The sequence below is a fragment of the Salvia miltiorrhiza genome, chromosome 5, assembly GCF_028751815.1.
Source record: "Salvia miltiorrhiza cultivar Shanhuang (shh) chromosome 5, IMPLAD_Smil_shh, whole genome shotgun sequence".
Classification (NCBI taxonomy): domain Eukaryota; kingdom Viridiplantae; phylum Streptophyta; class Magnoliopsida; order Lamiales; family Lamiaceae; genus Salvia; species Salvia miltiorrhiza.
In genome coordinates this window covers 52,725,640-52,737,581 of record NC_080391.1, presented here as the reverse complement: position 1 = coordinate 52,737,581, position 11,942 = coordinate 52,725,640, and the positions used below count along the sequence as shown (strand labels likewise).

The following is an 11,942-nucleotide window of genomic DNA, read 5'->3' as shown; positions in this document are numbered from 1 at the left end:
AGGACTTATTTAAGTCACGAATTTTAGTCGGTTTTACAATCACGATGATATTACTTTCACAATGTAGCAACTACAACACATTTCAATATTTTAACCATTTAAACAACAATCAATTTTTTTATATAAAACAAAATAGTATGAAGATATCTAACATACCTTAGCCTTAAAAACATTCTACATTGGCTTAAAAACAAACCGATATTTGCACGAACCTCGGAATTTTCCGCAAATTTATATCTTCGAAGTTAGATGAAATCTTGAACACAACTCAAGCTCAAAAAGGACTAAACAAAATATAAAAAGAACAGTAACTGTAACTCATGTTCGGCTCGATCAAAGCTCGTTCAAACTCGATTCTATTGGTACTCTAACAACCTTAACGATAATCTTTAAGGCTCTCTAAACGATACAACAAGCTCGATGCATATCTTCTAATCTGATATTAGTCTTTCTATTACATAACCATCATTTTCTTTGAATCTTTTCTCTAATACACAATAACATCTGTGGCATCTGAAACTTAAATGAGGGGTCCAAAACTAAATCTCAACCATGAGCAATTAATTCTGGATATCATACCTGCAGTATTTATAGAGTGCTGCCGTTTCGCAGGTTGGCGGTTGCTTCGGTCAGGGAAGTCAAAACGGTTTCACCAACGTCAGCTTTACAGAGTGGGCACGACGCGTTGATCTTGAGCCATTTATCCACACAGTCTTTGTGAAACAGATGGGAACAGGGCAACTCGCGGAGTTCATCATTGTTTACGTACTTTGCTAAGCAAATGCAGCAGGCCTGGTCAACAGAAAAACATGTTAGATTCTAAACGACAAATTTATGCCTTTTTGTCATTCTGCAACAATGTATCCATCGACTTAAACCTAACTTTTTTTTGTGTGTGCAAGAATCTGTGAAGACGGGCCACAAATGTGAGTAGTGCAAGAATTGTTGTATAGTGATACGTCTTAACTTGATGGTAAAGTACACTATTGTAAGAGAGATGCACCTTCAAAAATGTACTTCATCAACAAAATTCTCAATTCAAGTTTACCAATTATGGAAGACATTAAGGTGACAGGCATCTAGCAAAAATCCTCTGGCTCTGGTATTTGGTAAATAAATTGGGCCTCAGATGTTTTCTCAAACGACAATTGATAATCAAATTTGGTAACAGAAAAGAAAAGAAGTGGCTCAAGAATTGATATGGAATAATGTTGTAATGAACAATCAACTTTGATAATTAAGAAGAGATAAGTGAAGCTTACTGCATCTTCTCCTGATATTGCACGCTCTTTCTCTGTTCCAGCAGCAACTATCCCACCTTCACTCTCTTTGTCATTGCTGTTCTTAACTTTTTTTACTTTGAATTTATAGATCGGGAGAGAATTTATTGACTCTTGAGTAGCTCCTCTATTATGCGAAAAATCTTCTCTGAAGCCCAGGACTGATATTATACAAGGGAGGCAGCAGCAGATTGTAGTGCACAAAATAAAAGGCATTGCATATCCGATACAGCTAAAGGCTAGGAATACTATACACAACCTGTAAACAAAGATAGGAAAATGAATAATTATATAAAAATTGAGCAAATGTTATAGTTAACTAAATTAACACTGTTGTGCATGGGTGATGGGTGTGTGCAGGAAAGTGATCAACCAGACTTCATGCACAAGAAATTATGAGTAGATTGAGCAAATTATTATTGGAAGCTTTAGGCAGGTAGACGCATTACCTGTACAAATTGGTGGCTTCGGCAGAAGATGAGTGCCCTCCAAAAATCCATACATTTCCAACCACAAACCAAACAGCAAAAAAGCAATCCAAAGTCATCTTGAAATACTCGACAAATACCTTAAGCCTGCAAGAAAAATCCCATACTCTTCATATATTGCACCTATCATATTGATGGCCCCCAGGCCACAGACAGAACAATCTAATACAAACAAAGGAAGGACGCACAAATCTCAGTATATACTATCAATAATAACAGATGGAGGTGACATTGGTTGGTTATTAATAAGAACTTGTTTCGGTAGTTCACTGGAAATAAACTGAACCGTCATACTTTGCCCTTTTGAATGATAATTAACTATATCTACAGTATCTACTTCATCAACCTTACTATGGCATATTAATATATATGTATACAATGCATGACTCCTACATACCAACCTAGCATTCACTGACAATATCCAAGACTATTGGTAATTCTTGGTGAACAACTCTTAGGCTACAATAATATCTAGTGGTTAACTTAAAGCTGCAGAAATCCAGGAAAGGAGACTCCTTGCATTAACTAAAAATGTTGCGGGGAGATAGCTAGGCAACCCCGATGAATCATCACGCATCACTTTCTCATTCCATCTTTCCAGTTCAAAGTGCAATTTTAGCAGTGCACTGTGCACATAGAGTCATCTCCAGTAAGAAAATAAAGCAATTTTCAACCACATTCATAGAAGTACTTTCTTTACCATGTCATGCATAACCGGAAAGAGTCCATAAATCTATGATCCATTTTATTGGCAATGTTAAACAAGAAAGAAGCTGTAAAAGAATATGTTATAGAATCCTCAGCAGCTACTGGCATAAGAAACTCACAAAAGCAAGTGGCAAACAGTGAGTAGATTTAGAAAAACACAATAGCATCAGTTAGTCTCTCAAAAACAGATCAATCACAAGCTTATAAAATGAATGCATGCAAGATTCAGGTTAAGTAGACACTGTCAGTACCTTGCATTTGGTATCCCGTTACTCTGATTGCCTCTGGTTGTTGTACTAGTTGTTCGTCGGTCTTCCCCTTCCACGACTCTCCTACTCGAGGGACCAGCATTATTGTTCCCCTGAGAAGGATCCACACGACTCTGAGATGCATCTAGATCAGAAACCTGGTTTCGATATCTAAATCGCCAATATAGAAGGGGAAGAATTGAAAAACATCCAGACGCATAACCCACAATCCATGCTCTCAAAGGAGCATGGGGCTTCTCGTGTTTTGACAAAGATAAGACAATAATAGCAGCAATAATTTGGCTGAGTGTCAACACTAGCTCCACCGATATCCACAAGCCAGAATTTAGTGGACTTCTTTGGCGGCCTCGACTATTTCCTCTCCGGATGAGAGATGAGTTTCTTGAAATTGGTCCACCAGAAAAGAGCTGAGGTTGATATGCAGGAACTCTTGAACTAGTAGATGGCTGATCTTCACTTTGGTGCCGCTCCAAGCCATTCGACTGCCTTTCATGTGATGAACTGGACGAAGCATCGCTGGTACTAGCAATGTCAATAACATGTTCACTACCAATACGTGTATCTGCACGCTCCATCAACAAAGGGACTTTGCTTGTTTGGCTCTTACGATGAAGTCCCAGAATGGGGAAAGCCATCCGATTCCACTGACCAGACACCACACAGAGAAAACATGGGACGACAGACTAGTATTCAGACTCTTCCCAAACTTTAATAGACAAGTTATTGCAGTCGGTTAAACCCTAATCCTCCCAAGTTTTCGAAACTTCAACCAGATTACACAATCCCAGCATCCTGTTCCATGTACATAAAGCAAGGAGGTCATAACCAGCTTGCTCGATTTCTCACATTTTAAAAAATAGTGCATGTTTAACCAAACCCAAGATTGATAACCAAAACACTAAGAACTCAGCATTTTCACTAAGAACTCGGCATTTTCATTCCATCTTCATTCAATTAAAGGCCGATAAATAATCCCTAATGTGCTAACTCCAACTTCAGTTCGAGTCCTCAGCCATCAATACTCCCACATTGTTTCACAACCCAAAAAAAGCTCACTGACAACCGCTACAACTCTCTCCAAACAGCACATTGAGCAAATAACAGTGCATCGACAAAATTGAACAAAACTTGATTTCACTTGCAATTAGAACAAGCACATATAACACAGTTTTTCTAGAACAACTAAAAGAGGTTAATCATATTATCGATTCTATTTATAAATCACTGCAGAAACAAACACTATCAGAATGATTGACAAATGAAAACTGATTAAAGTCTATCAACAAAACCCCAATTAATTGTCATCCCAGAAATACAATTCCATCAGCTCTGGATCGTTGACCAATTTCCTAAACAATTTCACAATTTTCACCCACCTCCCCACCCTAAAAAAACTTAATAAATCAACAAAATCATCTACTACTTATCCTCATTAAACCATCAAACCAAAATTACACACGGTAGGGAAGGTTAAAAAATTAAAAGAAAAAATGCCCATCAATTTTGTAGCAATTAATTCAACTACCTAAAATTATTCATGTATTTCAGCCGCTAAAATGACAATTTATCTGAACGAAGAAAAAAGGGAAAGGAAAATTGCTGACCGAATAACGAATGTCTGACGGAAAGGGTAATCAGATGAAGTTTTCTGCGGATGAAAGCTTTGAATCCTTTGGTTTTTTTTTTCACTTTTTCCAAAATATAATATATATCGCTTTTTTCCTGTTTATATATATAATATGTATAACTTTCTTTTTTTTAATAATAACGTGAGTTAAAATTGTCGCCTAAGCTCAGAATATTCCTATTTATGAAACTCTTTTTCGTAACACTAGTTTATAACCCGTCGAAATTCGACGGGATTTCAAATTATAATTTAAGTTATTTATATTATTTTTATATAATATAATTAATTTTTAATTAATTTAGTTTGATGTAATAGAATTTATATTATACTAATCTTAATTATATTTGTCAATTAAATATTAATTTTTTGTTAGAGCAGTAAAATTATCTGTTTATATAAATTTTGTACATTTTTAATATATTGATGAATAAGAATTAATTTAAAATCTCATTTTTCATCTAAGCATCATCTCATCTTATGATCATCAAGAACTCAAAAGACGATATCTGACTTTTGAGCATTATCTCGTCTAGACCCTAAAATACTATGATTGACTTAATGCGTCAATTGTTTGAAAATCACTATCTGATGCTTTAAATATCATAATTCACTTCTAAACATCATTTTCATTATGAGCTTGAAAGACCAGGACTGACTTGTGAGATTATAACTAACTTCTAAACATCATCTTGTATAGAGCTTAAACAATCACCATTTGTGCATCATTTTATTTGGAGCTTAAAATATCATAACTGAGTTTCAAGCATCATTTCGTTTGGAGTTTGAAAGAATAAAACCGATTCGTGAGAATCATCTTGTTTGAAGTTTGAAAGAAGACTATAACTAAGTTCTGATAATCATCTCGTCTAAGGCTTGAGAAAATTGATGTGATATTCAAATTATATCATATCAATGTATTTAGTATTTCAATTGGTAAATTTTCATTAAAAAAAATTAATGTGTAATAAAAAAATGGGTTAATAGCCAAAAAATACATGAACTATCACCAAATTTGCAAATTGCACATGACCTTTAAAATTAGCCTCAGAATACACCACCTTTTAATTTTGTTGTAATTTGCACACGACGAAATTTCCGGCGAGGAATAAGTTTGACCGGTGATTACGTGTACATTACATAGCATATTGCGTGGCTTTTTGTACACGCTGGCAAGCCACGTGGGCAAAACGACCTCGTTTTGCCCATAAATTAATTAATTGTCTTTTTTTTTTATTGAAGAATTGGAAAATGAAAAATAGAAGAGGTTGAAGTAAATTTGGGGGTAGACAGGGAATGGGCGTCTGAACGGCGCCGGTGTGGAGAGAAGGCAGGCGACGCCCTCGCCGGAGAAACAGGGGTGGCGGCGGCGCCAGATCTGGAAGATGGGTGGAGGTAGCGAAGCAGCTGTGTTGTCCGCCAAGGTGATAGCAGCGGCACCCGTTGCTGCCAGTCGAAGGAAGAAGGAGACCGCGCCGGGCTGGAGGAGACGACGTCGACGTCGGGCGCTGCGGCGGCGATGGCTGGAGCAGCGACCGCGCCGAGCTGGAGGACCACTGCTAATTTGAAGTGCGCCAGATCTGAAAAATGGGTGGAGGCAGATCTGAAAAGTGCGCCTCTGTGAGAAAATTTGGAGTCCGCCAGATTTGAAAAATGGGTGGAGGCAGTGAAGCAGCTGTGTTGGAAGAAGGAGTGCGCCAGATCGAAGGAAGAAGGACTTCGCGCCGGGCGGAAGAGACGACATCGGGCGCAGCGGCGGCGATGGCTGGATGCTCGCCGGAGCATGGAGAGCGGCGTCGGATGGCCGAGAGGGTGAGAGGGGCCAGAGAGAGGGAAAGAGGTCGAGGGTCAGAGAGAGGGAGTCTGGGAGAGAGAGATAGGCTGGAAAAGAGAGGGGAGGCGCCGGGCGGCGCCACCGTTAGGCGTCTGAAATTATGGCGAGGTGGGCGCTGGCGGTCGGGTGTCGTCGACGGCTGGTGCTGATTTGTGCAGCGGTAATGGGGTCGTCAGGTGTTGCCGACCACCGCGCCGATCTCTTCTGTTCACATTCTTTTTTTTAATTTTTTTTTAAAAGTTTGAAAAAAACGACGTCGTTTTAAATGCCCGGCGGGAAGTCCACGTCTGCAATTTCCGGCTGCCACATCAACTACGCTCACGCAGATGGTCAACGCGGGTGCAATTTGCGTTTAAATTAAAAGTTCATGTATTTTTGGGCTAATTTTTAAGTTCATGTGCAATTTGCAATTTCAGGCAAACTTCATGTATTTTCTGGTTATTAACCCTAAAAAAATTTATGCAAAATATCTTATTTCATGACCAAATTAAAATAAAGAAATAATTTATTTAATCACAAGTATTTATTTTTTTAAAAATTAAATAATTTTTTATTCAACTAAATAAATTTGATCAACTTTTATTGCAATTTAAATTGTATTAATCTCAATCACTCACCAATTAAATGTGGATTTTTGGTTTGGAGAGTAAGAACATCCTTTTATATAGATTTTATTTTGGTGAAATCTCATAAAAAATCAATGTTTGGTGAGAAGATTTAGATAAATATGACAAGAAATATGAAAATGTTTAGAGAATTAGGATAAATAAAAATGCAAAAATATGGTGATGCCACATAGGAGTATTCCATTTTCATGGATTTAAATATAAATTTAATGTGAAACACTATTGCAACTATAAAAAAATGTGGTAAACTATTTTTTATCTGAAATACATATTATAAGTATTTCTTTATCAAGATTTTCTCATGATTAAATTTAATAGAATATCAATGTGGGAAAATATTCATGGAGGTTGACCCTTTTATTTAGGTTATGAATTGATGCAGTTTAGTATAAATTCAATGTGGGATAGATGAAAACAAATGTATAAATGTCATATGGTGTAGAATTGGGAGTGAAACAAATATAAATTGTGTGAGTGCCACATAGGATAAAGAATAGTGGAGACATCTCAGTATGTAGATAATTGATATAATACATAAATAAATAACAAAATATATAAAATCAAATTTAAGGTACATATTTGGATATTATACAATTGATTAAACTCATTTTGAATTTATAAATCCACACATGTATAGTTGTATTCGTTTGAAAATTAATAAAGAATTATTTACTATACATTTTGATTGAGGACCAATTTATAGTTATACCCATGTTATTATGAGATTATTTGGAAATGAGGATTTATTTCAAATTAATTTGAAGAACTTATTTATTTAATATATATCTTAGTATCATTTTCTTTATTTCATATGACCAAATTAAATTGAATAACCTATTTATTTAAAATATATTCAAGTATCATTTTATTTATTTTATATATCCAAATTCAATTGAATGTGGAAAACTATTGCAATTATAAATATATATATATATATATATATATATATATGAAAAACTGTGCTTGAAATAACATAATTTAAGTATTTCTTTATCTAGATCTTCAGTGATTAAGTTCAATAGAATATTAATGTGAGAATGATGAAAAGCTAAAATATGAATGAAAATTAAGCTTTTTATTTAGGTTATGAGTTTAATGTGAAAATGAGGATTATTTCAAATTATGTGCATGATCAAATTAAATTGAAGAACTTAATTATTTAATATATATCTTACTATCGTTTTCTTTATTTTATATGACCAAATTAAATTAAATTACTTTTTTATTTAAAATATATCTAACGATCATTTTATTTATTTTAACCAAGTTCAGTTTAAGAACCTATTTATTTCAGAAACATCTATACTTTTATTTAGGTTTGCAAATATTGAAATTTAATTTTGACTTTTTATATTTTGAATTATGAAGTTTATTATAAATTTAATGTGAAAATCTATTGTAGTTATAAAAATATGTGGAAAACTATTTATTTGAAATACATATTATAAGTATTTCTTTATCTGTATTTTCCAATTATTAAATATAATATCAATGTGGAAAAAATAGATGGCCTAATGTCTACATGAAGATTGAGCCTTTTATATAGATTATGAATTGATGAAGTTTAGGATAATTTCAATGTGGGATAGATGAAGAAAAGATGTAAAACTGTCATATAATATAGAACTAGCATACGCCCATTCACGGACATCGAAATCAAATGATAAATTTAAATAAAAAAATAAAAAATATATAAATAATATATATATATATATAAACAAATACAACATATATTTTAAAAATATAATATAATAATTCAGATCAATTACTCAATAAAATCCTGAATTTAAAAATAAATTTTTAATTTATACAAAGTGTAATGATAATTATAATTATTAAATAAATTAAAAAATTATTCGATAATGAAAATTTGCATTATGTATATTATTATATAGTATTATTCATCATAATAAATATTTTCACTCACAAAATCAATTAGAAGTTGTAATTTTTTAATGAAGAGACAGAAAATAAAATATTTTATACTTTTCATAACTTATTCATTTTAAATTCGTTTTTGATGAATTTTATACTATATTAAATATAAGATACACATGATTATTTTTTCAGGAATCAAATTTGACGAATTTTAGAAAATAAATATTAAATTGCGATTTTATTAAATAAAGAAAAGAGAAAAAACCTAAGAACCCTTAAAAGCACAAGAAAGCAGACTAAGGGTCGAACTTCATTAAAACCTCTCTAAGAAAAATCCAAAGGGAAAAACCTTAGAGAGGGAAAACATAAAAAGGAAAAAAAAAAAAGTGAAAAAATTGGTGGAAGAAGAGAGGAAAAACATGGAGGAGAAAAACTCATCTTTTATATACTATATAGATTGACAATTCTCAATCTAATATTAAATTTAATTAAGACATAATAATAACAAATATGTTAATATAAAGTGTTGGGAACCTTGTGGAATATCCTAATCCTTGTTTTGATGATGCCAAAATTCATAGGTCTTAATTGTAATAGACTAGAACTGTTTTGAACTCAAGTGTTAGAGTTCGTTTCTAGTTTAGTATGCGGTTCGGAAGACTGAAGACTGAAGGACGAAGGACTGAAGACTGAAGACTGAAGATACCAATTGAAGTATCAGTTTGGAACTGATTACTTAATGCGTGCCACAGACTGATACTAAAGTCAAGTATTAGTTGATCATTCTTCCTCAGACTGATCTTCCAACGTTCAAAGGAAGCCACGTACTCACAAGAGTACAGCCGCATTAAATGCAGAGATCTCAGGATCTTATCTCTGCAGAGGTCATTCCTATTTGGTGGTTACTTTATCAGAGACGCCACATCTCTTGTCCTTCAAGAGAGCCGTTTCCACCAGACAAGGAACCTCGAAGATTGAAGCCTAAGCCCAAATTCGAATTGCTCTCCAACGGAAGAAATCTTGAGGACGTTCTAAGACAACGGATCTATTCAAGAGTTCTCCTACAAATAGCGCTCGAGGATCACTTCAACCTTCACCAATTCAACGACATAAGCTGAAGCTCTGCCGAAAATGCTACTCAGCCTAAAGCTTAACCTCCCCAAAGCTTGAATCGAAGAAGAGAATTCCAAAGCCAAAATCAGTCACTGCTGATTACATACATTCTCTTAGACCTTAGGCAAACATTTGTTTACCCAGAAGCCAAGGTCAAACTTGCTACAAAGAACTTGTTTTTTGCAGTATAGTTGGCACTCGTTCAAACCTCATTTCCAAAAGAAAGATTTGAGTGTTTTGAGTGATTCGGAGTTCAGAAGGGTTATCTGACTCTGAGAGTCTTAGCGCGGGTTGTGCTAAGCAAGTGAAGCGTGGTACTCAAGAAGGGTTTTCTTCAGTGGTACAGTTGTGTGCACCCGGCAAGCACACGATTTGGTTTGCAGTGCACCTGTTAAGCACTTGCGGAGTGGATTGTTGGTCTGATCAACCGACCGTGGATGTAGGAAAGGGTTTTTCCGAACCACGTAAAAGTCTCTGTGTTGTTTACAGCTTTCAGTTTTACATTCCTACTTGTGTTGTTTCAATTAATAAACTGAATACTGATTAACGGCAAAGAGAAACCTAAGACCAACAATGTGCTCAACCGAGGCTATTGCGAAACTAAGTTTAATTTCCGCTGCGTGTGATATCAGTTTGACTGATCTATCTTTTGATAGTCAGGAAGAGTGTTATCATCTCTGTTTTAGCAAACTCGACTGAAGCCCATAAGTGCATCAATTAAGTTCCAGTAACTTAACTGATAACTCTTTACTGAAGAGCGTTCAATATCAGTCGTCAACCTGTTTGGTCAAAATTGTTTTCAGTCAATAGGTGTCTTTGTTTGCGTGTAAAGTTTCGTTTAGATCTCTATCTTGAGATCCCTCTGATTGAGGATTTTGTAAAAATAGCCCGTAGGTGTATTCCCCCCCCCATACACCTATTCGAGATCCCCCGGGACCTAACATAAAGAAATATAAAAATTCGTACAAAAATTTAATAAATCTAAATCATATTTGAAATTCTTTTTTTAAGATTTAATTAATTAATTAATTAATTATCTACAAATTTATATTAATATAAATTTTAACTTTTAAAATTTATTTTTAAGCTAAAGAGTTCTAAAATGAACAAATATAAGTCTAATCTTTTTAGTTACAGTAAATTGTTATAACAAAAAATAGAAATAGAATATAAAAAATGATGTCTAACAAAAATATAAAAAACAAAATAAAATAAATATTAAAAAAGGAATGAAATAGAAAAAAAAAACCAAAAAAATAAAATAAAAAAAGAACGTGATATTCAAAGAAAGGAGGTAGGTAGGAGAGAGGAGAGTATAGATGAGAGAGAAAAAAAATAATTTTGTGACTTTAAAGGATAATAACTTATTTATTTTAAATTATTTTTATAATTTTTATATCAAATTAAAGATCTTATCATTAGGGGTGTGCAGCGGGTCGGACCCGGACCGACCCGCCGGGTTTGCAGACCCGAAAATTTCAGAAAAATGGACCGACCCGGACCGAAACATTCGTGCGGGCCGACCCGGGACCGGACCGAACCCGAGCAACGGGTCCGGTTCGGTCCGGGTCAGACCCGGTGATAACCTTTTTTTTTTTTCCCTATTTTTGTACCTATTTATCATCTACAAATTCCAGATTTACCCACAATCAATTCAATTCGCTTAATTTTTAAAAGAAGTAGCATGTAATAATTCTTTGAAAATCAAAACATAACTGTGAAAAATATTGAAAGCTTTGACATTAATTTTTTTTCCATTCTCTTCAAAACAAGAAAAAATGTCCATTAATAGATTTAATTGCGTGAAAAAATGTGATTTACAATTTTCACAGTTTTCATGTTCCAAACTAAATCCAAGATGGTTTTTTCTTAAGCTAAAACAATGCTTTCTTTTGCAATCTACAGAATTTAGAAGTCATTAAAATTCATGCAATTGTAACTTTGTATAAGTAAATGGACAGCTTGAAGCCAGCAGTTCAATCAATAAACCACAACACAAATCCAATAATATTTATTATAAATATTAAATATATAAATTAAATATAAAATTTATAAGAGACCGGGTTCGGCGGGTTCGACCGGGTTTCGACCCGGACCGACCCAGAAAATATTCGGTCCTAGA

General features: G+C 34.0%; 1 protein-coding gene across 2 annotated transcripts; it reads right to left on the bottom strand.

Annotated features, from left to right (window-relative positions):
- Positions 1–271: 271 nt before the first annotated feature.
- On the bottom strand, positions 272–4,501 carry LOC131024936 (E3 ubiquitin-protein ligase At1g63170-like). 2 transcript variants are annotated; one of them, XM_057954499.1, is made up of 5 exons: positions 4,350–4,501; positions 2,728–3,537; positions 1,730–1,855; positions 1,263–1,539; positions 272–792 (listed from the first exon to the last, which is right to left on the bottom strand). In XM_057954499.1, exons 2-5 carry the CDS (start codon positions 3,378–3,380, stop codon positions 589–591), a joined length of 1,260 nt encoding a protein of 419 aa, XP_057810482.1. In that variant the 5' UTR covers positions 3,381–3,537; positions 4,350–4,501; the 3' UTR covers positions 272–588. The 2 variants fall into 2 exon arrangements, with proteins under 2 accessions (XP_057810482.1, XP_057810483.1); XM_057954500.1 differs by having other exon boundaries at positions 4,271–4,398.
- Positions 4,502–11,942: the final 7,441 nt, after the last annotated feature.

Excerpts from the sequence above, each read along its gene's own strand:
- LOC131024936 (XM_057954499.1), bottom strand. The coding sequence starts at position 3,380 with ATGGCTTTCCCCATTCTGGGACTTCATCGTAAGAGCCAAACAAGCAAA. Across the intron at positions 1,856-2,727 it reads AACGGGATACCAAATGCAAG|GCTTAAGGTATTTGTCGAGT; the intron begins GTACTGACAGTG and ends TTTTTCTTGCAG. Across the intron at positions 1,540-1,729 it reads GAAGCCACCAATTTGTACAG|GTTGTGTATAGTATTCCTAG; the intron begins GTAATGCGTCTA and ends CTTTGTTTACAG.